This window comes from Pocillopora verrucosa, chromosome 1 (genome assembly GCF_036669915.1).
Source record: "Pocillopora verrucosa isolate sample1 chromosome 1, ASM3666991v2, whole genome shotgun sequence".
NCBI lineage: Eukaryota > Metazoa > Cnidaria > Anthozoa > Scleractinia > Pocilloporidae > Pocillopora > Pocillopora verrucosa.
This window is the reverse complement of record NC_089312.1, coordinates 1,119,651-1,146,702: the sequence shown is the minus strand read 5'-3', so window position 1 is coordinate 1,146,702 and position 27,052 is coordinate 1,119,651. Positions and strand designations below refer to the sequence as shown.

At 36.6% G+C, this 27,052-nt stretch overlaps 2 protein-coding genes across 7 annotated transcripts; one reads left to right on the top strand and one right to left on the bottom strand.

Annotated features, from left to right (window-relative positions):
• The first annotated feature begins 5,937 nt into the window (after positions 1-5,937).
• LOC131785498 (probable G-protein coupled receptor No18) lies at positions 5,938-20,448 on the top strand. 6 transcript variants are annotated; one of them, XM_066161900.1, is made up of 6 exons: positions 5,938-6,024; positions 12,140-12,282; positions 15,022-15,105; positions 15,288-15,454; positions 16,099-16,359; positions 18,926-20,448. In XM_066161900.1, the coding sequence occupies exons 5-6, from the start codon at positions 16,125-16,127 to the stop codon at positions 19,756-19,758; spliced, it is 1,068 nt and encodes a 355-aa protein (XP_066017997.1). In that variant the 5' UTR covers positions 5,938-6,024; positions 12,140-12,282; positions 15,022-15,105; positions 15,288-15,454; positions 16,099-16,124; the 3' UTR covers positions 19,759-20,448. The 6 variants fall into 6 exon arrangements, with proteins under 6 accessions (XP_066017997.1, XP_058958373.2, XP_058958374.2 ...); XM_059102390.2 differs by lacking the exon at positions 15,288-15,454 and having other exon boundaries at positions 15,059-15,105; XM_059102391.2 differs by lacking the exon at positions 15,288-15,454.
• Positions 20,449-21,987: 1,539 nt separating this feature from the next.
• Positions 21,988-26,970, bottom strand: LOC131785467 (metal transporter CNNM4). Its single transcript, XM_059102354.2, has 3 exons — positions 25,442-26,970; positions 23,950-24,081; positions 21,988-23,596 (listed from the first exon to the last, which is right to left on the bottom strand). Exons 1-3 carry the CDS (start codon positions 26,919-26,921, stop codon positions 23,112-23,114), a joined length of 2,097 nt encoding a protein of 698 aa, XP_058958337.2. The 5' UTR covers positions 26,922-26,970; the 3' UTR covers positions 21,988-23,111.
• Positions 26,971-27,052: the final 82 nt, after the last annotated feature.

Sequence of the window (27,052 nt, the reverse complement as noted above, 5' to 3'; positions counted from 1 at the left end):
TTTAATTGACCACCTTTACCAACATTGAAGTTAAGAGAAAGGGAAGAGGGGATATGTTTCTACAACTGTGACAAGGATTGTAGATCATTGTGAAAACATTTTATTTTTTATTCGTCAATCTTGACACTGTGTGATGTATTTGGAAACAACTAGGTTCCCATGGTAACAATAATGGATGACTAGGAAAATTTTCGATTTCAACTTTTTTTCCTCATCGGTCAAGATTCAAAATATCACGATTAAACGAATTTCACACAAAGAGAATTGTGATTTATTATATCAGCACTTAACTATCAGGGAAAAAAGAGCAAATCTGTTTTCTCAAACCTTCGGATTTTAGCAGACCGATACTCCACTTCTGAAAAGACTCACAGGTATTTCAAACTATCTACTAATTTATTTGTGTCAAGCCCCATGCATACTTTTACGATCAGGAATGACAGAGGCATGTTGTGGGTAAATAGATATAGAAAGATTATGAGGTTTAAATTTGTCTGAAGTTTTCTGGGTGATGATTGTAAATTGTAATGCCTAGATATTTTGAGATCTTTGGGTCAGTGAGAAAAATGGACCATGCATTTGTTTCAATCATTCTCAGTTGTGCTTTTACGTGGGCAGACATAAACTTCTTTTAAGTCGGCATTAAACTTAATTTTTATTTTGAACAGATTAAGAACAATGTTTAATTTCATATTTAACAAAAAAAAGGACATCTTTCTTGTGGGCTGAATATTGGTTATTGAGATATTAAGGCACACGATCCTTTACAAGAAGTTTAAGAGTTATATTGCTTATATTGCACGGAAAAAACACGTGCTTTATAGGGAGGTTACGGTTTCCATTAAGCCATGATTTCCTGTATTTATTGTTCATTATTTGGGTTAGCAAAGGGATAAACTCAGTGAAATATTGTAAAAAAGATGGCGGTCAGTCATCGCGGTGAATACACTTGTTTATGGAGTAAAATGGTTTGCCAAGCGATGTAGACATTTCTGATGTGTTATGTGACGTATCAAATGCATACGAGAAATCCGCGGGGTTTGTAACAGTGCTTATGATATACGCGCGTACTAGGTATTTCCGTAGGTACAATCTCCTCTTAGAGCTCACTTGAGGAAGTACCTCTCTCTATACTCTTGAACGTTGAAAATTCTAAGGCAAGCCCCCTAAGGGCTTTTTAATGTAATCAAAATGGTTTTCTTTTACATGAATAAAATTAAAAGGAAGAAAGCTAGCTTCGTTATAATTAGCGATCACGAAGTAGGAGCATCTCGAGAGGGAAAAATTTGAACACAGAGCCTGGAACATGCAAGAAAAAAGCAACAGTTTGACTGATATTTTCCCTGCTCGGCTTTGGATATCGCTGCACGCAGTTTACTTTAGAGCAAGGTGTTCATTTTATGTAGCGTGTTGTCTTTAACAGCAAAGGATGAATCGGAAACTGGAAGAGGGAATTCGTTATTCTCAGTGTGAATGCCACCTCATCTGTTTTTCATAAATCAAGGCGATCATCTCCGGATTTCCGTCGCACAGAGGGCAGCATTCCGGCACCATTACTCCAAAACATTGATTTTTGGACGTTTCCATGAATATCGTCCCTGCTGAGGACTTCTTTGAAAAATTCCTTCCGTTGCCGACGGTCGGAAAGGAACATTTAAAACGTCATCATCCGGGATTCGTCGTCGCGCGACGGAAGTCTCAGACGGTCTAAAGTATAAGGATAAAAAACAAGCTTTAACTACCAATCAAAAGATGGTGGACTCTCCAGAAGACCTAGTTACGACCAAAGCTTGTTCTAACGAGTCAAGCACTATTCATAACTAAGCCACTTTTCCTTGAAAAAGTAATTGCATTCGAAGAACATAAATACCAACACCTAGATATGGTTTGAAAGATTAAGACCGATTAAAGGCTTTGAGTCAACCAATCACAAGAAAGAATTTTAATATCATTTGATACCGAAATAATCCACCTTGCAAATCTCCAGCCTACCAATTTTTTTTTTTTTTTACATACGCAGCCCTAAAATGTAAGATTTTACAACAAAAATTTCATTGTTTCAGTAACAACTAATCATTGAATACACCTTTGAAGGAAATGTCATGATGCTGAATTTGCATACATTGAAAAGTATAAATTAGGATTAAGGCAAAGAGCTGTAGATTTTGTACACGCAAGGCACTTTAAAGCGAAAAAGTATACTTTTACAAAGTCAAAACTTAACAAATAACATTAGGTTCAATATGCAACAGCAAAAAAAGCAAAATATTTCCAATGCTATTTATAAGATTTTAATTTTTTTAATTTTATTTCAGTGTTTTAAGACTGTTTATCTCTTCAAAACTACCATTCAAGTGTTTCGCTGGAATAAATTTCCACAAAAATAATATCCAGGCTAACTTTACAGCGTAAAGTAAAAAAAAAAATTCCGTGCGATCAAAACCATCCATTCTAGTTGTGAATTGCTATTTAGAAATTCAAATGTTTATATTTTCTGAGAAAGTCAAATTACCAATAACCAAACAACATACGGGAATTCTGCTAGCATATGATTAAATCTGGTTAATCTCTGAACAGGACGGATTCAGTCTCTGTTCTAGGTTTCTCTCTATGTCGCGCATAAGACTTAAAACAGACAATTCCAAATTTAGCCTCACCAGTGTACACCAAATGCCTTTGTGCCCCATCCAGAACAAGTAAGTAGTCTTACAGTTATTACAGTTATCCTTTTTCTTTAACCAACACGGAAACCATCCCAGGCGGCGATTTGGGAATTTTCAGACATTATGCAACGTGTTGAATAACAATTGTCGCCTTTGGCATAACACAGGAAAGCCTGCATCGCATTTAAAATAGATTCCAGAATAATTTCTATTTGAAAAGATTTAAGAAAAAAAAACTTTGGAGAAGAAATTTTTAAATATGTATTTATTCACCAAAAGAGGAACCAGTTCGTGAATTTCTGTGTTATTTAAAATTAGTTTTACTTTGTGTTGATGGCGAGAAATTAATAATTCAGTTGAGAAATGCTATGTATATTAGCGAAGATTTCGAGTATAGTCGATAGACACAAATTTCACGATCCTATGAAACCCAAAATATACTTTTATATACACTAAACTAACCTTCCTGATTGATACGAAAACTTCTTACCACATGCTGTTTCCGTTGTAAATATGATTTAAAGGTTATGTACGCGCTGTTGTTTTGAAATGAGTTGTGCCTGCACAAAATAGGGGCTATTTTGTGAAAAGGTTCTTGTATTGCGTTTGTATATGTTTGTTATCTTCATCAAAGACGCGTAAATTTCTGCACGGTACTAGCTGATTCAACGAAAAAATATCTACAAAATGTAATTTTCCTTTCCGTCTTTATTTCTATTGATCTGCTGCGACGCGAAAATGTAGGGAAGTGATTACAAAGAAATTTGAACAGTTTTGTTTTTCCAGACTTAGTTGAGTGCACTGTCGCATTATCATACAACATTAAGTGATGAAATTATTTTCAAACTTCATGGGGTGTTTAGTTGCCTATGTTAATCTGAACAAGATTCTGTTAAGATCTTTTATATTCCAGTTGTCGGCAAAATGATTCATCTCTCACCTAACAAAGAGACACATAAAGCTCGCTTATTGTTTTCCCTGAATTTATGCCGCGGTACATTAAACATTGTTTGGTCCGCAATGGATCAAACTTCATTTCTGTGAATAGCCGATTTCCTTGCGCACGTTGGGATAGTTTAAAGAGTGCCACGTGAATATAGTCGGGGGAAAATGCGAATCAAATTATAAAGAGGTTTTTGTCTGTGCGCCTTTTTGAAATCTATTTCTGAATTTTAGGTATCTACAAATAGACTCTGCCATCTGTAAAGTGCATCTGTCGGGGATTAGGACACACACTGACAGCTTAAAAGTAGTTGAAATTCAATTCAAATTAAGAAAAAACTCTCCCTGTCTAATAAAAAAATACAATCTATCATCGCGAGGCAAGTCGGAGTACCTTATGTCAAGTAGCTGACTGATGTTAAAAGTCTAAGTCAATTTTGTGACAATCGATAAGATTAAAAAGCGCAGTTTTCAAGGCAAATACGACTGGAAAAGTTTTCTTATTGTTTTGATTATTTTCCCAGTATACTGAGGCGACGTAACCTTGGAGAAATGTCCTCAATTTTTACAACAAAAACTTCTCAGACAACAAAATAACAAACAGTTGGACCGCAATTCTTTTTATGTGCTTTTCGACTAACTTTGTGGCCGACTTTGTACATTTGAAGTTATACGACTTATTTCTCGCTTCAAATGTGAACAAGACTGATTCATAACGTAGAAAAAAACTTTACCTAATGTGATATGGTAGAGGGTATTTCTATTGAATGTCGAAAATCCAAAGCCTAAGTTATCACAACCAATCATATCAAAGTTGAACACCACAGTGCGCCTAAGGAGAAATCAAAGGAAAACAAGCCAATATGTTTCGCCTCAATTTATTGAGATTTTAACGCGAGTTTCCCAGACCAATCATAGAGCGAAGTAGAGCATAACCTAAGCATTCCGAGATTGCTTCCGACTCAGTTGAAAATTGGTCTGTGGATCATGATTAGGCCCCTGGTCGACTGTGGATGGAATGTCGCCAACCACTGGATAGATCTCTATTCACCGTTTAGTGGATTGCATTATCCGCTCTTTGAACAACTGGGCGCTGATTGATACACATCAAAGTACAACTGAAGAGTGAAAATAATTTTAATTCAACCATAGAAAGCTAAGAGTACCTCTATGAAAAGAGAAACCCAATTTTTGCATGTTGAGGGTGGGAGAAGGTAACCCGTCTGTAAAGCGACATAACAAGCTCTGTATGGTTGCGTTTCATTCCATCGAAACCAAAGCAGTCGCAATGGCCAATTAGAACATAGCTGAATAACTCAAAATAATGTTTATGTAAATTACCGGAAGCTGTTATCGGTTCTAGTTTGGTATCTGACCAATCACAGAGCCGAAGCGAGCTAACAACACTGTTATATAACCCGCTCTGATTACGCAATTGCCTCAGGGATCTAGGAAAGCTCAAAAGTGTAGCCAGATGTGGATTTAAGGGTGATGTAAATTTACCGTAAAAACTCCCTTGCAAAGCCTATCGATGTAAGTGCAAGGATTCCTTCACCCTTACCAGTCTGCAATTCTAACATTTTTCCTAAAGCGAGTATCACTGAGTTATTCAACGGTCAGCCCTCCAAAAAAAATTTTTTTTATCATCCTACCTAATTTTTTCCATTACATTCCCTTTAAGAAAGTTAGCTAATGTTAACAGTCACAATTCTCGGACATTTGTTATCAAAATCCAAACGGGTTTCATGGCATACAAAGTGAAAGAAAAAATCAGCTTTTTTTATTTACAAAATGTATTTATGCAGAGAATCTTTTCCGTCTTCTTTACAAATAAGGAAACAGTTATGTAGGAAGTATATAGTTTTATCGCTAAAGATTCTATTTAGATAAAATGAAATGCGTCATTAAATTATGAGAAATCTCATATTTTAATGAAAATCGAGGTTGAATTAACCACCATCATTGAGCGTGATGTCGTGTTGTACTGCTTTACCCTCAGTCTTCAAATAATTGAAAAATGTAGCCATTTAGCGTAAGTCTTAACGGCTTATTTCTAGCCATTGACAGTCAGCCGGAGGTACCACCCTATTAAGACTTTTTAAGAACTACTTGTGGGAGATATCTGCGTGTTTATTTTCATTAAACCTTATTTGGATGAAAATACATGTTATTCTACCCAACTGTTCACGTGATTCCAAAAACAGTCTACCATATTTGGAATATTGGAGGGAACAAACGTAGAAAAGGAATATCACCATACGTCAACAACATTTTCCTTAACCGTCACGAAAATGTTTCGGCCACTAGAGCATTACCTCCTTTGAAAAAAATTTTTAGAACCTGAACCGGAAACCGTGAAATACCTAAAGTTGAATGAGACCTCGTCATTCGTGTGAGAAACCACAGTCAGTTTATTGAGGTAAGGAGGTTATCATAACTTGATAAAAACTCATCTTAATTGACCAGTTAAAACTCCCGAAGAACAGAGTAACCTGCAAAGTTCTTTCTTTCTTCAACGCCTCTCTGCAAGCACAAAGCTTTCGTCTAGTTGTGATGCCCATAAAGGCTCGACGCCGGACAAAAACTTTAAAATTCTGTCAAGATTGAAAGCCTTTTTAAGCTCTATAACTATCATCGTTCAGAGTCAACAAACTGGTGAATTTGATTTTATACACTAGTTTAAAATAGTTTCTAAATTTTACTTGTTCCTGATTGTTAAGCACGCAAAGTGTCTATATTAACGAAACCGATATCAGCAAAAATTAATCCGTAATAATCTTCCAGTTGATGACTGTGGAAACATTTCTAAGACAGATATAAAGAACACGCTTTTTCCTCGAAATCAACTGTTTGTGAAAGCCGACTCAGAAATCAAATACTGAATTTGCATATTGTTGACAATACGAAAGCAAACACCCTGATTGGCATATCAGAGTATGGCAATGTTTCTTGACATTTCTTGATGTTAAAAATGCCCTTTAGAAATCAGACCGATGTTTAATAATAAAAAAAAAAACAAGGTTTCAGGCAATTTTAATTTTAATAATTGGTTTATATTTTCATAGTAATATATTTTATTGCTCATTTCGTGGGAGCGCTGAATTTTAGGTTGTTTATGTTGCCAAGGTCTTTCAATGGTTGCCCCTGGTTCTTCTCAAGATTAGAGGGCAGACGAAAGTTGAATTCTTTTGTTGTCTACGAATTGTGCTAATGGCTGAACAACGATTTTTTTGCGAGACAGAGAGAGACAGTAACCATCTTCCAACCTTCTCTTTTTCTGTTCGTACTGTAAGTTACGGATCATGGTTTTCCTTCATCCATGAACGGCGCCGCGTAATCCGCGCTATAAGACCAAAAGTCGAAAGGCGAAAAACTCCGCCCTTAAGGTATAACACAAGCGTCGAACTCGGTTTTGAAAAGGTTCCTGTGCTTAATGTTATTTACTTCCGTCGAGTGACAACGCACAAACAGTACAGCCATGAAATTTCTGGGATTTTGCCTAAATTGACTTCTAATCCAACCATCCATGACACTGAACTTACGGAACACCACAAGGCATTTTTTGCAAAAGATAATATTTATTAAGTGGAAGACTGATATTCCGAAATATGCTAAAAAAGTCGATACAAACCTTACCTCTGTTAAGTACTTAGCTTATGCGTTCAGTGGAGACTCATGGCTTATTGGACAAATATTATTGCTAGAATTTGAACGTCGATGTAATGTTAATCGCTCACCAGTGATAATGGTGAATCTAAAGCTCAATTGACTGAGCTGGTGTGAATCTGGAGAGTCATCTGCTTGTTCAGCACTATTTCATTTTGTTTGAAACTGATACTTCTAGGCGAAAATTTTTGTTCTTTGTCCCACGCTTGTCACAAGACGAAGAAGCATTTTATTCCAGCTTCTCGAGCAATTTTCTCTATCGATTTGATTGTGTTCTTACAATTGTGCCGCGGTTTCTACCATCTTTACTCAAAATAGCATGTTATTTTCGGTCGCGCTTAGGTGTAATTATGGTGCACATGATGCGACGCGCATGCCAATTTCAAATATCTCTACGACTTTCTATACAGTGTTTATTTTCTTCAAATGCTCTACCAATTGAGCTACAGATAAATTTTGGGCAAGCTGTGCCATGCTAGATTCATCTTTGGAAAGTGCCCTGTTTTACGCCAGAATCAGCAAAGTCGAAAGCGTCTTGTGGGAATTATGCATGGAAAGTGCGCGTCAATCGAATAGAGAAAGTTGGCTTGACATTTGTGCATGTTACGCGACAGAAAAGTTATAATCATCCTCAATTAGACAAGAGTGTAACGCGCATAACATCTTTTATTTCCTTTCCATTGTCAGCTGCGATTACATTCAACGTATTAGTCAATGGCGATCGTAGGCATTGTTTTGTCGCGCAGTAGAAGCTAATGTATGTTGTCAGCAAAAAAAAGTAACAATAGACATAGATTACTAAATCTGCATATGCGGTTTGTCAAAGTTGTTCACAAACCCTTTGTTTTCAGGATCAAGATGTAAACATAATCAGTAGATTTACAAACATCGGTGGAGACCGAAAATCGAATGCAGTTAGTAAACGTCAATGTATTTGACTGAACACAGAAGGTTAGTAACAAAGTCAGTGAAAGAAGAGCTGAGTGAAATATAAGGTTTCACCGCTAAACTTTGATATAATCAAGGAGGAAAAAGACATATTGAGATTTCTCGCGAAACTCTGCTTATATATATTATAGTGGTAGTTGTTGCTAGTACTGATTTAGGACCCTACAACAGGATATATGAGGTCGAAATATTGAAAAATGCATATTACTTTTGTCAGCTCTAATGAGTTCTTCAGTGTGAAAGGACGAAAACTTTCCCACATACACACAAAACATATTGTGGTTTCTTCACAAACAAGTGATGTCTGTGCGATTTTTTAATGTTTTTCTAAAAGACGTAGATGTTGTACTGTAGAGTTTCAACGATGAATGTTCTTGAGGAGGTGAATATTAGATTCTCTGAACAACAGCGAAGTAAATGGTACATAACGAAAACATAAATCAAATGAATTGACTGCTCTCTGTTCATGGACTATAAGCAGATGTTTGAATAATTGGAGTTCGACATTGATATTGACGGATATGAGAGCCAGCTCTTTTTAAAATACAACAAAGCCAGCGAAAAAAAAAAATAAGTAAATCGATCTTTCCTGGATGGGCTCACTTGAGCTTGAGCCTAAATTTCCCAACGCTACAAACAAGGAGAGTCAATGTTATCTGCTTATTCGCCATTCTTCCGAAACACAAATCAAAGTAAAACCGGATGTAACTCTTTCTGAGAAACAGAGAGACTGAATATTGCGCTTCAAGTAGATAAATTACTGAATCACTACGGTACCTCTTTTTCGCGCAAGGACGAAACAAAGTTCACATTAGACTAACCTGGACATCTTTTTACGCAACTGCCTCGTCACACCTTTAATTTTTATTCGAGCGATTGGATAAGAAAAGATGTCTTTTTTAAGGACAGAAATCATACAATATCTCTGTGATGGATAAAAAAGGTTGAGGTTGGATAAAAAAGGTTAAGGTTTCCATTTTCGTACTTGACAATGAAAGATGGCTGGGAACTGGACGGTCTGAAAACAGCTGCTAGATTTGTTCCAGGAAAGCTAATATATTAAAACACCATTACAAACTATTCCGCACATTTGAAACATGTTCTTATCCTCTCTAGAGGACTGGATTTTTATCTGACCCGCGCTTTCGCAGAATATTCAACCCCACTCGTTAGTCGAGTTGTTATATGTCATTGGCTCACTGATTGACTATTGAGCATACAGGTACCACATTTTTTATTAGGCAACTACATGAATAAATAAATAGTGATTATAAACCACTTATTCATATATATATATATATATATATATATATATATATATATATATAACTAACTGCAGACAGTACTGTTTCGGCCTTCTGGGCCTCATCAGTGCAGTGCTGATGCTAGGATGGAGGAAAGACTATATAGCCACCTCAAGTGATCTCACATATGTGGGATCATCTAAGCCATGCCAGAGTGCTCAAACTAGAAAAACTAGTGAGCATGCATAATGCTAGCAGCAATGACTCATCCTAGTAGAGTGCTCAATTTGGACATGAAAGCAAAGCTTTGTATGCCAAAGAGCTATATCTAACTGCAGACAGTACTGTTTCGGCCTTCTGGGCCTCATCAGTGCAGTGCTGATGCTAGGATGGAGGAATATATGTATATATATGTATATATACATATATATATATATACATATATATATATATATATACATATATATATATATATATATATATATATATGTATATATACACACATTTATTTTTAGTTTAATTACTTTGGTGATTATGGAGATGCGAACGCTCTGATTGTTCGAGGATTGCCATAATCACCTTGCGCGCTGTGATTATACCAGGAGCGCCAACTTTCAAAATGGCTGCCTCGCGTTTTGTCAATGTTTTCGTGGAACTGATAAACACAATAGAAGACAATTCAATTGCGAAGAGCTCAAAGGTTGCTTCTGAGTTTAGCGGAACTTTTTTCAAAAGCAACTGAGATATAAAGGTTTTGCTGAGTGAATAAAATGATTATGATAAAATTCCTTCCTTATCTTGATACGAGTTATCGACACAGTTGTATCAAAACATGTGCAATGCTTTCTTTATTTACAGCATTTCCAACGGCATTCGAAAGCACCTGAGCAATTATACCAAAACAATTATTCACGTCAGGCTCAGAGAACATGGTTGAATAATCCCCGCGACTTCGTCGCGGGGGTTATTCAACAATATTCTCTTCGCTTTCGACGAAGAATTGTTTGATATATGTGTAAAATAGCCACTAATTTCGTGTAATCAAATTTAATAGCGTGAGAATTTTCATTCCCATAATGCACTGTGATCACATGTGAGTACATTGCTGAAAATATGGCAAAGAAATTGGTTCCTCCGTCAGCCGTGTGACCGTAATATGTTGGTATAAAATTCACCTGATTCCACTACAGTAATCTGTAATATTCTTAATGATCCCCTCTCATTGGCGGTTAATTGACAGTTAATTTCCTATAGTCCCCCGGCCCTTAATACTCTGTTGGCGACTGATCCCGCTTCGCTTCCCCTGAAAACCATGTGATTCCCCACCCCCGCCACCCCCCCCCCCCAAAAAAAACCTTCCAACCGTAGGCGATGAATAGTGACTGGTCTCTTTCTCTCACTCTACCCAGGCCTCTCTCCAAACAGGAAGATAAATAAAAAGTTTCAGGAAAACTGCCAAGGTTATATGACTTAATGCTGCGGGCCAATCAGATTATCTAGAGGGCGGAACAATATACTTGTAAGAAATATGTTTTTTTCGTCTTGTCACGAGCGTAGGACAAAGAAAAATTCTGATCCCCACGAGGAATCGAATCTCAGACCTTCGGATTTACGCTCCGATGCTCTACCACTGAGCCACAGGGACTCTACGGTGACCGAAGTCTATTACGAAGTTCATATGACACGCGTCCTGCATACTGCTAGGATCAGCAATGTGGATAGCGTAATTTTTTTAGATAGAAATAATGAAACTTTCAGTACCTCCATGTGTTTAGGGCGCATTTTGTAGGTCTTTCTAAATATGCAAAATTAATTTTTATATATTCATAATCACATTGAAAATAAAGAGGTTAAGAGACACCAGAATATACGTCAAGCTCTCAATCAATTAAAACATTGCATAAGAATAAACTGCAGCGATTAAGTAAAATCTAAAGCGATGAAAGGAAGTGCTTTGAAACATCGTCCTCAGTCATGTGGCAATTTAAAATTTGAAACAAAACCGGCGGCTGAGATTGATTCTAGAAAACTGTTAATAAAAGATGTGCAATCGAGATCGAGTTTTGAATTACAGGAAGATATATGATAATAAAAGCAGCTTACTCTTGGTTTTGAAAAGAAGGAATAAAGGGTTGATCTTGTAATAACTATATGATGACTGGATAATTTCGAAATTTTTGAGCAGTGCAGTTTGGTTATGGTGAAAGCAACTTGTCATTTTTCACGGAAAACTTTTCAACAAGCGTTCCAGGTTCGAATCAACTCCAGGTGTAAAGTGTAAAAGAAAATCGCAAAACATCGCTGAGGCAGGTTTTATTTTTTCAATTCTGTATTTTTGTGCTAAGAGTTAAGATATGATTTCTAAAATTACTCCTTGCTACGATACATTTGCTTACAATTTTAGGTAGTGTGCTCTTTCCTTAAATATCTGCCTTGACGAGCGTAATGTTAACCTGTTTAATTCAACAAGGCCTTGTTTGACAGCGACGCCAACGAAAAGCAAAAAAAACTGCATTTAAAGAGATATTAATGACTAACATGCTCTTCTCGAACGTAAAGACTGTATTAATGCTTTTGTGATGACGTACAAATTGGAAACGCACGTATGAAAAGCGAACGATTATCTAACAGAATCCCTTTTATTTGATCCACGCATCATTTTTTTCTCATTTTCAGGACACAAATTAATCACACCTGCCTCGCAAACTCTTTGTCATTGTGGTTTTAGGTCTGTGTGTTTTGAAACTCACTCCGAAAGAAGAGATACTCTATAGCTAACGAAGCTTTCCGCAGGAACTTCATTGGCTTTGCGTCAATTGGTAAGTGGATAAATATTTCGTTTTCTATTTTTACATACAGACTGAAAGAAGTCTTGTGTTAATAAATGTTACATAAGAACAACACTGCTTATTCCAAATGCTGTTCTTATGCAATTGAAGACTTCTATGTTGTTCTATACCCAAAAATTCGTGCTGAGAAAAAAAAAATGTTTGTATGCCTGCTTCAAAAGATGGATTCAGTTTCGTTGTAAGAAATATGACTGGCCCTCTCAACTACGTGTACTGTTGCTATAAATATTTTCCTTTGTTGCCCGTGGGGTGAAAGTAAATGCTAAAAAGCTTTTTCTTTGATCGAGTCCTGTCTAAAGTGCTGTCAAGAATCGTTAATATGGAGATGAATGCTGAATTTTCTAGCTTTCATCAATTTTACTTTGCTTCATCGGATTGACATTCAACTGAATAAGAACAGAGTATTTACCCCAAAATCTTGTTGCGCTTTTTTTCTTTCACTGGGAATAACCTTCCCCATCTTTTTTTTTGTTTTTTTGCCAACGATTTTTTGTCAACTTATTCATGAAATTGAATAAGCAATTTTGGACTTAATGTTGATGTAAAATTTAAATGCTATTATTAAGAAAAACTTTAACTGTACGTGAGCCGAAATCCCAGAAATAATTCATCGTTCGAAGCAGGTTAAAACCCTATGTTGATTTCAGTTGATTTCAAAAATCACGGAAAACCATTTTCGTTTTTTCCAAAAAAGCAATTACTGCAGACATGAGTTGAAAACAACCTGCATACAGTCAATAGCACAAGTTACGCATTTTACCCGCGTTACATGTTTATTCTTTTGGAATTACAAATCTATGCAATAAAATCACTGCGAATATGCAAAAACAAAATTGTCTAAAATAAATCTCAGAATAGATTTGAACTGAGATAAAAAGCAAAAAACGTGTCATCATTAATTTTATGCATGGACAAAAAGATATAAAGTCATCTGACTTTCATTAGAACATGAAAACACACAAAGGAGAAATATTTTTAATGGTGAATTACTCTTCAATTTTTACCTAATGATCTATAAAATGTGCGCTCAACTGAAATATCTCTCAAAGTCGAATAATTTTTTAAAATACAGGGTGGAAATTCCACATAAATCTGCTGAAATAAATGTTGGAAGTTAAAGCTTTTATTTGATCTTGATAGCGTTTTTTAAGTTCCTGTTAACAGATCATTTATTTTGTATATACTTTTATGACGCTTTTTAGATCACTCATTTATTGTCGGCTCTGTACTTGGGCACCTTTGACGCTTTAATTCAAAAGAAAATTTCCAACTTCAGCTAAAAACTAAAATTTACTTACACCTGCAAATTGATTTTCCAAATTTCAGCAGATCGATTCCATTTTTTTGTAAAAATGGCCTCCAGTGCTAACATTTCATAATTCAAAGCTACATCGCGTAAATCATCTTTATGATGAACTTTTGTCATTTGTTTATTTGACTTTAGCTTTCATTTTCCGTAAAAAAGGCAAACTTGTTTCCCCTTTATTTCTTGAGTCGTTTCCATGAGTCATAAATTAACGCTCTTGAGCTATTTTAAGGTCTGTAAACAAAGAAAATGGAGCAATTTAGAATTGAGAGTCGAAAGTCATCCAATATTGCACTGGTTTTCCCTTACTTCGGGCGTTGATTGGTCTAAGAAATTTGCAACAACCCTCTCGACCAATCACATGCAAAACTCAAACCATTCGCGACGCTTTAGGCAGTTTGCTTGTTTTTACGTTGATTTCTCATTGGTTCCTCGTGATATTCTTTGGTTTTCGATTTATACGACGCTCTTCTTGTATAGACGAGATTTCCCACCCGTGCCGATGGCCATTTTCATAAATTTGTAGGATCATTTGGTTTACTAAATAAACCAATGAACGGTCTACCAAGAAAGCTCTGTGTAATAACTATTTCTACTAATTATCTTCTTTGAGAAAAACATTTAAACATCATATTTTGTCACGTTGGACAATATCTCTTTAGAAAAAAATATGTAGAATTTATCCTCACCTTTCTTTTCTAACAGTATAGCATCACTAGCGGTAAGCGAAAGTAATGGTTTGCCGTATCATTTCTAAATCCCGCAACTTGTTTCACCGCACACTCTTCTTCGGCGTGTTTTCCCACCGTAGACAAAAATCGCAGAATAAAAAAAGAGAGAGCGGACCTGCACGAGTATGATCTGCGTAAAACAATTGGTAAATAGCACGATACCACAAAATACAACGTTGAATGCTTAAATTTTGTGTATAGTCTTGACCCTAAGTCTTGACGATCTCCTGAGTTCTTTCAGATTTTCCTAAGAGCTGAAATCTCTTTTAATAGTCGTTGCAAAAAAAAAAATATATATATATATAATAATTAGATAGGTAGGAAGTATCTTTAAGGAACCGGTAACTCCAACAATGCACGAATTTGGTTTCTTTTATTTTTTTTCTTTAGGATTAGTTGATGGCTTTAGCCAATTTTGAAACCAAATCAACGCGCACTGATTTTTTCACGCTCTTTAGTAACAGACGTCAATTAACAGACCGCCAATAGGGAAAGAAATCAATAATGCGAATCAATAATCTTGTTTTATTTTATTCTAAAAAAGAAAACATCTGCTTTCATAGGCTTGAAACCTTACCTTTCATTAAACTCTTGATCTGCTTTTAAAAGCCTCCACCGGTAGAATCCAATTTGCGTGCAAATTTATCATTTTGTCAACCTTATTTTGACTAGTAATTTCAGTTTTCATTCATCTGGACAATTCTCACAGAAAAGAAGGCTAATGAAGATCCCTGCATGGTGCCTAAAGACGTTAAGGTGGGACGTATTTTGATTTTATTTTGAACCAGCGGGTTGTAAAAATAGTTCAATGTTTTCGTCGAAAACAAACACCTTGAGGGAATGTTGATGAATTTGGCAATGTGGTTCATTGGGTCTTGAATGGCTTACCGAAGACCTGTTTGTTTAATTGTTTTCGGTTCTCAATTCTGATTGGTCAGGTACAGAAAACCTGTCAAGTCACGCAGTAATACCGTTGCACCTTTGCAATGTATTTGGTGAAACATCGGACGTTTTTAGTAGACAAATCTGGTAATTCAGTGTCCGGGAGACTGATCACTGCAGACCGCAGTAAATGCATTGGATTGCAAAAACATTCATTGACTATGTAAGTGACTTTCTACCGAGATGACTTCACCTTGTCAGAAATTTATTAAAGACAGACTACCCACGGATCAAATCTAAATTTAAAGTTATTCTTAGAGGATGAATTTTAGTCGTTCGTTTTCGTAAGGTCCTGGAGACACTTTTAAGAGATAATGTCTTCTAAACTCAATTTAATCATACGTTGTTCAAAACGCACACAACGTAATTAAACTGATTTACGGCTAGTTTTTGTGACCGAGAGCACTTTAAATAACTTAGGTTAATTAGTTGTGACCGGCCCACCAAAAACAATTGAGATTAGTGTGATCGTGTAAACAACACTGGTTTTCACGAGTTGTTTATCACTTTACACGTAACTAAAGAGATGCAGAGGCTTGTTGTTCTCTCTGTCTCTGAATTTAAATGAACGACGCAAGATTTGGTCGCCGTTAGCTCTTCTAGAAATATTACCTTTTCTGAGGAAATTTATGCCAATCGTGACCAGAAACCAGTAGCGGTGTAAGATGATGTTGTTATATTGTGACTGAAGGTAAGAAAATCGGAAACATTTTGATTATCAAGTATGTTTAGATTACATTGCAGATAACCAGACCGGTTTCAGAAAGAGCCGCTATGCGCTCAAATGATTGTTTGCTTTTGTTCAAGGTGAGACCCGCGAAGCAACGCTTACCATGCCGACAAACACCACCACTTATCTGAATGCAACGAGGGCATCGCTTATCGTGGAGTCGCTGTTTTTCGTGGTGTTAAGTCTGATCATTTTGGCAGGAAATTCTCTTGTCTGTACAGCGATTTACAAGAATCGCAAGCTCCGAACAAAGACAAACTACTATTTGGTTTCGCTTGCGGTGGCCGATATCATGGTTGGACTTGCTTCTGTACCGTATTGGGTGTATTTCCGGTTAGGTAAGACTCAGCAAATTTTATTTATTTTTTTTTCAGTTGAGACTCATGTCACGAAATTTGATACAGTTCTTAAACCTTTTAGTCTACCTTCAACTCTGTAGGATACTACTGAATATCAGTTTGGTAACATAGAAAAACATCAGAGCGGCAATTATGAAATATGACGAACGAAGACGACTGAACTGAATAGATTAGTGAAGCAGAAAATTTAACCTGAAGGAACCATGACGTGTGACGTATGCATATGTTTGCCATTTGTAATTACTTTACGCAACAACAGCGCAAATTTTAACAAAGAATGCTGATGAAGTAATTGACACTTAGTCGATCTTCATCGCGTAAACAAGCGCAAAGTATCTCCATTTACGTTAAATTCTGTAAATACCAGGAATATGCTTCTTATCTGGTGTAAAAAAGAAAACCCTCGAGTTGTTAATTTCCGACGAAGCTGTGGTAAGAAATTTCCGAATTCAGACACGTCTCGGGAAACAAATGGTGAGAAACACTTCAAGTGTTTCCATGTTTAAGTTCCATCCAAAAATGATAGTAAATTTTCTCTTGAAAACAATTTTAGAAAGGTAAAGTAGAAAACAGGTGGTATGATCTGTTTTTGAATGGTATACTCATAAACGCGCTAATCCTCACGTTATTTCAGTATAGCTAGACTGTTATTTTTATCTTGTACGGCATGTTAGGGAGCATAAACTTTGGTTTTATTCAGTTTCCTTACCATGAATTGTTTTTGTTTTTTTTTTTTTTGCTTTCTTCACCAATTGCTAGAAAGTTCTCCTTCGATAAATTATACTTAAGATTGGATCTTAAATAACAAACCGCGTCAACTGATACGTTTTTGCGTGCATCTTACAAAGGTATCGTCTCATTACAAACTTGTCAACAATATTTGAAGTGTTTATCAAGTTTCCGCTAATGAGTTAAACTTGATGGCGCGAGTTGTCCAAGCCTATTTAAACACAGAAAGTGTTCAGAGATGTTAATATTACGATTGTTCTCGAAAGAATATTATCAAAACCTTATTTAAGTGTTGATGTCTACCCTAGCGACGCCAAATTTGTAACGTCTTAAGACATTTCTTCAAGTAAAGAAAACAGATCATGTCCTACAATTTGTCAACAACAAAAAAACATCAGCTGATAGTCTCTTGATCGTGTTCAAAACAAAACTTCAGCTTCATCCATCAAAACAAAGCTTCAGAGGTCAACAAATTGAAGATAAGTAAATAACGTTTGAGGAAATAAGCACGGTCATATTTGCCCTTTTAACATGATACCAGAGTCTTTGATTTACGCTGCATGAAGCCTCGCTCGTGCGCGGCGCGCTTCGCAGCCTCCACGCGTGTTGACGCGAAAGAAAGAGGTCGCTGGTTTCTACGCATGCCTTGTTGTTGTGAGAAAGGGAACAATCTTCAAATCGTGTTGTCGGTCAGTTGTAACTCGAAGTGCAAAAAAAAAAAAGAAAAAAGAATTTTAACACTCCAGAGATTAGACTGATCTGCTCTCATTTTTTTTCGGTATTTATTTTCTCAAAGCCTTCCAAAGTGATCATGTTCTAGGCTATAAATACGTTTTGGAACCTTCTTAGTTTTCGTTTTACACTCACTTGACGGTTCAGGCTAAAACCACCCTGATTCAGGTCCAAAACATAATTATACCTGCGAAGATAAGCTCTTTTGTTTTATTGAAAACCGCACAAAATTTTCATCAAAACCGAACAGCCAGATTTGAAAACGTTCCAAAGTGAAAAACCACAGAGACTAACGATTCAAACGACGTGAATTTACGAGGCTAAATAATTGGAAAGGTGAATGACAAAAATTAAAAAAACTATTCGTCGTTAATGGGAAAATTTAGAAGCAGCAGTTGGCACTTAAAAAAGCAAGGATTTTGAGTGTTTAAAATAAAAATGAAAAACAAAAAAACAAAAAAACAAAAATGAAATAAAGCTGGAATCATGAATATTTAACTCGCCCTAGGGCGGCCTATCGAGGATGTTTCTCGAAAAAAATGGTTTAACACCTTGGATGCATTAAAGCATCGAATAAGCGAAATCTTTTGAAACATTTTACTTCTGGACAAAAAGTTACTCACGTAATCCATATCACGAAAAAAACTGATTTGCGTTGCATATACGCTCTATTGTGGGATGTAGCGGAGAAGAGGCGTTGGTTTTGTTGAGCGACTTTCAATTGAGTGTTCTCAAACAAAACCTCAAAGAAGCGCTTTAGAGCGCTCTCGAGTGCTAACTAGAATCGTTACCAGTCCCCTGTGCGACCGTTTTTGGTCTGTCATGCATCGCTTTCCCTCTTCTCTCGCAGAGAAGGCGTTGCGTGACGGGAGCAAACAACGGCTGCGAATGAGGCTAGGGATGATAGGCTAAAGTTCTGCAGCGTATTAGTTGAGAACGGACGAGAATCTTCTTTTTTTTTAATAGATTGCAGGGCTAGGAAGCAAAAACAATGTAATACCTTCGTTGACAGTTAGTTAAATAGGCTCTTTTTCATATATTCATGTCTTGATTATTTTTTCTTATTCTTTTTCCTGAACTGTAGTTAACTCTCAGACAGATACACTTTCGTACAAAATTTACATCACTTATGACATCATCTGTGGTACTTCATCCATCATGAACCTTGTGATGATAAGCTTGGAGCGCTGTATCTCCGTCACACAACCGACTATCCATAGAAACTTGTCACGCGAGACTATTTGCATGACCATTGCTGCTGCCTGGGCATATGCCCTTGTGGTCGCGAGCGTCAGTCACATAAGTGGATCGTATCTTGGGTGGTACCCTGTTTTTGTAAGCACTGCGAGCTTCTTTCTGCCGCTGTTTATTATCCTCATTGCGTACGCTTTGATTTATAAAATAGCGCAAACGAGGGAACGAGCGAGACAGTCGCGATCACTTGCGCGGGAAATCCGCATCGCTGTGACTCTTGCAGTAGTTATTGGAGCTTTCGTCGTTGCTTGGTTACCATTCTTTGTCATGTTGCTTGTGACGACTTACTGCAAGACGTGTACAATTGATTACGCTATAATGGTGCCTTTTACAAAGTGGATGCACTACAGCGGATCTATGGTGAACCCAATCATTTACACTCATCGCAATCGCGATTTTCGTCACGCGTTTGCAAAAATATTAATTTCATGTGGAATGAAGCAAATGAGATTTTCGTTCTCTCAATCTCATCCGCATTCTAAAGCTACTCCATTGGAAATTGGAAACTTTCCCTCAGATTTGAAACAGGGATCTTTTTGTATATCTCGGGAGGATAGTGAAATTCCTGCACGAACAGCGAGGGCAAACAGCTACGTTCTGGCGCAGGAAACAAACGGTCGCGTGAGCATTTCCGGATACGGAGGCAAAGAAGCAAGAGCGTAACTCATCACTTCCATTTAAAGAAGAATTTTTAACGCGTGGGAGAACTACAAAATCAAGTTCGTACTAGTGATGAAACTTGGTTCTGAATCTCAAGCTCAGGGTGGAACTGAAGATATTTTGATAACTTTTAAACTATTTTAATTAAAATTAAAAAAACTAAAATAATGTAAGGGTAACTATTCTTTTCCATCGTTGTTTCGAATAATTCTGATCATATTCATTTCCAGAGATGTTTGAGGTGAGTGTTTCATCATTATACAGAGTTGTTCTTAAAGTGATAGAAACAAGTTTGGTTCAGGCATGTTTTTATTTATTCTACAAATTATTTGTATTTTCCGCAGGCAAAACTCTTTCTTCTCACCCGATGAATTTTTGTCCTGTTTTGAAATAAAACGGTTTTTCATAAGATGATTTGAATTTTAAGGTGTTTTCGAAAGACTCGATGTTTGATGTTATTGATTCGTAAGAAGCCATCTTGCTTTTACGAGGAAAACGAAGTACATAAATGTACTGATCGTTCCAAAAAAACTTTTCCATAATAACTTTTAAAGAAAGAAACATGGGGCAAATTACTTAGTGGTTTGCTTTTATACAAATAGTAAAGTGATCAAGTGAAATCCACTGTACACATACACATTATTCGCGCCTTATTTATCTACGTCATTCATAACATTTTTCCGTACTCAAATAAAATTTGAATAAAAAATAATGAATAATTCTATTTGACGTATGCACTTTTGTTTTTTTTTCTGATTGCATTTGCCTCGATAAAAAAGTAAGATTGGTGCTTTCAGCTGTGGTTCGCACCAAACAAGAACATGTCTCATGTTTGCGCATGATTGAAAGGGTCCACTAGCCGAAAGAGGAGTTGTTTTTCCCATGGTCCCTTGCATTCTCAGATCATTTTGACCATTTCTTGCGCAAGAAACCATTATTATCACTTTGTCGCGCATTGTGGCGCATTTTACGGGCAAAAATGGAGATTTTTGTTCTCCAAATAGTGATAGAGTTTGTGTTCTTGGGCATAAATATGTTTTATGTCCTTCTCAAAGTCACCTAGCAGTTCGGGTCAAATTGACTCTGAGTCAGTCCCAAAACATATTTATATGCCCACGAACATAGGCTCTATTGTTTTATTATAACAAATCGGCTTGAAGGCCTCTAGGCATATCCCATACCGGTATAAAATTTGAAGGCTTCGACACCATAGAAGCTGGGAAAAGTCGCGACAAAAATTCTGCATCATACGAATCGGAGAAATTTTGTGAAACAACTCTTCAGTCTTTTTGGTAGAATTTTGCCACCGCAACAAGTAGCCCAAATTCAAACTGGTTCAAGTTGTGCGGTAAAATAAATCACAGCGACTTGTTTTAGAACGATTTCTCGCTGTGACTTCAGTTGAGGCGTGATCTGTCATGTGACATGTCATTTGATCTATTGCGTGACTTATCGCGCGACTTGTTTCGTGACTAATTGCACGATGTGTCCACACGATTCAAGTGCGCAAGGCCAGGAGAGGGAGTGGATAAAACTGAACGTGACATTACGCGCATATTTGCATATCTAACAAGCAACCTGTTGTTAGATATTCTTTTGTCCTTCCAACTTTCCACGAAAAAAATGCAGAGCTTGGCGCCTTAAAAATCAAAACGAATAAAAGGCAGCTTCATCCCCAGCCCCGCATTCTACAACATAACCACCAAGCACCGCGCCCCTTTCATAAGGAGCAGCGCTCCTTCGACGAGATGTAGGGGTGCTTGGTACGAAACGAGAATGCAATACTTGCGATATGTTAACCGTGTTATAGTGCACAAAACTGGAACCTTAGCCTACTTTGATGGCTGTCTTGTGGGAGTTAGAAGAATCATTGCACGCTTTGATTACGTTTAGCTGGTGATAGAGTACAAGACAATTGATTAAGCCCTGGAGTTAAGGCTGTCTCTCAATTTCCTTCTTTCCGATCCCGCAAATACCAGCACCGTCTACACAGGAAAATTTCGTCCTGGAAAAGTTCTTCCTCAACAGCTCCTCCTGTTTTAGAACTAACTAGTCTGTCTCCAAACGGGGTAACTTGTCAAGGAACTTGTTTCATTCTGGCGCATGTACACTGCAAAGCTGAACCCCTTTATAGGAGAAAATCTGTAAAGGAAAAAGGTCTAAAAACGGCCAGTGGTAATGTGGTTTAAGAGTTCAAGATGAGTGGTTCCAAAGACATGACTCAACTAACTCTTTCTATCGTGATTAATTTTATTGAACTAAGAGATTGAAAGTGATTCAGCAAACATCGGATCACTAATTATGAACTCTCTTATGTCGTTGTCTCTTAGAATAGAAAACATAATCATGCTCTACTTTTCTTCTTGTCCAATGCATAAATGTTAATTTGATTTAATTACCACAAGTGGTAAAATGGAAGTCAACATGTGAAATTTCACGGTATCATTAAATATTTCAAAAAACCAATTCATCCATTAAATTAATCCCTAACAGCAACTAAACTTGAAGGCATAACAAACGATAGGAACAATTTCAAGTTGGTTTCCATTCCTATAAAATTTCATTTGAAACATTAAATCAAAAAACCCAGTTTGATCTGATACAAATTTTTTTCAAAAATTACCGCATTTTTTGACATGTGAGCTATGAAATTGGAGACAACCTAGAAGGCTCAAAATATTATCCTCTGAATTGTGTTCAGAGGATTTCAGTTGAACTTTGCTGTTTCAGCTTTTATACCCTAACTCCCAGAAGTGATAAACATAAAATTGCACCCTTAAATATCCATACACTATCCAGCAAACAGGTAAACAGGAATATTCAAACCTATCAGGTAGAAGCTGTTATCTTGATGAAACACCAAATTCTTGTTACTGATCTACTAGGAATTGTGTAGCAGCTAAAGGGCAGAATTAACAATAATATCTTGGGAGTTAAAGGGGTCAAGATGTTTGTAGAAACAAAGATTGATGGTAACAAGGAACTTTAAGGAGCTTCTCAAGTCAAAACACAAATAACAAAAAATTAAAAGGACATATTTGCGTAGTGTAAATGAATTTGTGCCAAATTGTTCTATCCAAGTCATTCTCAAAGTAATTTCCATTTAAAAACAAGAGAACAAATGTTATACTGTCTAAATCATATCAGCTAGAAGCACTTTTCAAAGAAAAGATGGTAAGCCATCTTCATTCTTACCTTATTCAGTATACTGGAAAAAATAAAAGCTAAACAAATCATTTATGTTAAATCAAATGCATAGTTTTGTGTAATTTCTTTGACGTGAACAAAATTTGGATCCTAGCCTTAATATTTTATACAGTGTAATTCTTTCATAGTCTTATGCAAAAATGATTGCATTAACAAGTTGTTTCCAAGTAAATATTGCCAGGCTGCAGTTGTGGGCCATTTCTATGATTCATTCCATTTGATCCTGGAATGGTCCCATCTGGCTCTGACTCCCGTCCCATTAAAGTCGCACGCACTGCCTGCTTGTACATTCCTGTTGGTATTTTCAAGCACATAACATCTGTAACCACACGCACAGAGTAGTCTGGAATGTACTGACCGAAGGGTTTTGCATTCAGTGATGACAGTAGTGCCTTTGTGCCAAAGCTAGTAAAGGGGCCCTCTTCGAATGTGAGCTCATCTTGTCCAATGGTAACTTCAACTTTTCCTTGAATAATCAGAGTGAAGAATTCAGCCACAACTCCTTTCTTGTACAGGAACTTCAGGTTGTCCTCCATCTCATCATGTAATTTGATCTCTTGGACAACATCAGGCTGGTTGATTAAACGCTTCAGCATGTTGAAAGAGATGACATCATTGCTGAATGCTTCTACAACTGTCACAAAGAACACAGCACATCAGCATTGCAGCGAAGAAGATCATTAAGAAACTCAACATACCAGACCACATCTGGGCTCAGATGCAAAGTTTATTAATACCTACACCTGCATTTAAGATATGTGAGTAGTACTGTATGTACATTGCTAAAAACAAGTGTTTCAATAACATTTTCTGTGAGCAGAGTGTAAAAAGCAGCTGTGCCCAAAAAAGGACCTGTGAGGCAAAATCCAAACACAAGAACCCACTCTGAGGCTACACAGACAGCAATGAGAGGTATTTTGCGAGGCAGAAGACCACCAGTAACCCATGGCTTAAAAAGGATCATATTAAATCATTTGAACTTCCTACCTGTGGTAAGATACTGCAGTATCGCTAGCTGTAGCTGGGGAGACACTTTTGGCTTCTGCTGCTCTTCTGTGAAAAACGATAAATCAACAGGTCCCTTTCGTCCTTGAATGACTTGTCTAGATTTATTATCCACTGTTAAATACAAGAAAGAAACAAGTTGAAAACATGGAAACCAGATATAGAGTACCTGAAAAATACTGTGCGCCCACACAACCACACTCTTTTTTTGACCTATCTCTCTGTCTTCTGTCAAGAGTCTGCTTGTCAACATTTCTCTAACTTTATTCTATAAGACCCAACTAATGGTGAGGGTATTGTTTAGTTAAAAGCAGGGAAATGATAAACCGTCAAAAACTCTTGGAACTGAGCTACAAACCATTTCAAATTGTTAACATTAATTTTATGAAAAAACACTCAAAACACCTGGGTGCCAGACAATCAATATAATTGCACCAAGTACAGGATCAGATTTATAAAATAAGATAACTGTAGACTTGGGCAACAGACACACAAAGACAGAAAAAAAACAAAACAAAATAAAAAAGAAAGAGAGAAAGAAAAACAAAAAACAAGAAAAAATGGAATAAAATTAAGGACAAACAGTATTTAAAGCTATTTTCTAGGGTATTAAGCAATTCTCCTGTGAAACACCAAGCCACTTAATCTCTTTTGAATATCTCATGCTGATATTTCACAGGTATCCTGTGACTTTTACATACACATTTTTTTAATTAAATAAAAAAGATGATACTACAGAATCTGGAAAAATGTTTTAAATTGGGAAATTACACCTGATTTGCATTAAGCATTTTCTTTTTCATTACAGTGTGTGTATTAGAAGATGAGGATGAAGAAATATGTACTTGCACATAAATGCAGTATATTCAATTGCTTATATTACTGAATATTTTATTTGAGGGTAATAATTAGATCGAACCAACTTTGAGGTTAAATAAGAGCCAAATCAATGCAGGCTTTTATAATTAATGATAGTGAACTTCAAGCCACAATTTTTCCACAATAAACAACAATATTTTCAAAACAAGTTTTTTCATTTGCACCTCTGTTACTTTAAGAAAATCTCAGCAAAAACTGAACCTAATAAGTATAAAGCAGCTTACTTCAATCTAAAAATATTGTAATTTACTTTAAACAATTTTGGTGAAACAACATTGGCCAATAATCATTCCAAGAAGTGAATAATATCATGTGTTTTGATAGCTGAAATTGACATGTATATTGATGTTGTTGATATTAAACAGTTCACCAATGACAATAAATTTTCTATTTCTTCATTTTTTTTTTAACAATTTTCAAAGCACATCGAGCTTTATCACTGAATATAAGACAGGTATGGAAAATAATGTAACTTCTTACAAAGAAAGATTTCTTTCATTATTCAAACTGTGGTGATGTGGTTACCCACATAGACTACTTTAAATTCTCATGAGCTCTAGTTTCTCAATGCATATCAAAGAGATACTATACTTACAATAGATGTCTGTTTCATCCACAATCTCTGACTGGATTATTTCCTCGAGGATGTCTTCCAAAGTAACAATACCTATGGCTTCATAAAAGGGGTCTCCTTCACCCTCATTATTCACACGTTGAACTACTGCCAAGTGTGAATTCCCCTTTTTAAAGTCTTCAAGCATTGTATCCAAATGCACATCATCATAGACTCGCTGAACACGATGATTGTAGAATTTAATAACAGAGCGCAGTGGAGTACAGTCATCCGTGTCAATAAAAGCTAAGTCTTTCACCAGTAACAAGCCCACAATATTATGCCGCTCACCATCAAACACGGGAATGCGACTATGCCCTGATTGCATGATGCTTGCAATAGTTCTAAAATCAAGGATGGACAATATATCCAGTAAATAACAGTCATCTAACTTAGTCATAACCTCTTCAACAGTTTTACTCTTGTAATTTAATACTCCAGAGATGATGTTCATTTCATCACCTTCCAAATCATTGAATTCTGCAGTAACTTTTAACATTTCTTGTAACTGTCTCCTATCATATACTGTGCCTATCTCATCACCTAATATCCAATCTAAAATCTTACTTATAGGAAAAGACACAGGAAAAGTGACTATCATGAAAAATCTCGTTATCCAAATGGTGTGTGCACCCACAGCCAAACCATGCCTGGAACAAATACTCTGAGGCATTATTTCGCCAAATATAACAATTCCAGCGGTGGAACCCAAAATAGCAGCAATTCCGCTGCCGATTAAGCCGTCCAAAAGAATTGTGAAGGACGTATTTACTAAAACATTGCCCAACAACAACGTACAGAGAAGGTAATTCCCATGTTTGCGTAGTGGAGTGATACTTTTGGCGTACTTTTGTTCGTTGGAATTGCCGCAGTTCATGACAATTTTAAGCTCTGTTGGATCAAGAGCCATCAGCCCCAAATTGAGCCCGGAGAACAAGCCTGACAGCAACATCAAAACTACGATAAATGATATCTTCAACCACAGAGGTAGATCAGTCTTTCCTTCGCACTTAATCTGAAGAAGAGGATCGTCTGAACCCCCCTGATGTAACCATTCGCTTTCATTGCCGGACTGAAGGCAGACATAATGCGGTTTCCCACAGCTTTCCTTCGGTAAACTCACTTTGGCTTCTCCTACATACTGCTGAAGGTTGTTTGCAGTGAACTCTACAGGCTTCGTTCGATCCTCATCGCATTTTGTCTGAGATTTTTCCGCGGTAGTCGTAAAAGCAATGCGAGAGTTATGCGTAAACCCTGCACCGTAGAATCGTAGCGTCACTAAATTATCCGCAGCTATTACGAGAACACCATCCACGATGGATGATTTACCACCTGAATCACCGACAGGACTTATTCCTGTCACGCGGGCCTCACATTTTACAAACCTGAGAAAAGCAGAAGCTGTAATAAAACTAAACGTAAGGACATAAACATTGTAGCTTCTGAAGAAGATGGCGGCCATCCGAGACTGACGATCTCGTGATGAACGTCCCGACGATGATTCACGAGGATTTACCGGAAGACACCAAATATGGACTTGCCATAGACTAATAGATTTTTTTATTTAAATTTTCCCTAATTTCTATCAGAGTT

Excerpts from the sequence above, each read along its gene's own strand:
- LOC131785498 (XM_066161916.1), top strand. The coding sequence starts at position 16,125 with ATGCCGACAAACACCACCACTTATCTGAATGCAACGAGGGCATCGCTT. Across the intron at positions 16,360-18,925 it reads TTGGGTGTATTTCCGGTTAG|TTAACTCTCAGACAGATACA; the intron begins GTAAGACTCAGC and ends CCTGAACTGTAG.
- LOC131785467 (XM_059102354.2), bottom strand. The coding sequence starts at position 26,921 with ATGGCCGCCATCTTCTTCAGAAGCTACAATGTTTATGTCCTTACGTTT. Across the intron at positions 24,082-25,441 it reads GGATGAAACAGACATCTATT|TGGATAATAAATCTAGACAA; the intron begins GTAAGTATAGTA and ends TGTATTTAACAG. Across the intron at positions 23,597-23,949 it reads ACTGCAGTATCTTACCACAG|TTGTAGAAGCATTCAGCAAT; the intron begins GTAGGAAGTTCA and ends TCTTTGTGACAG.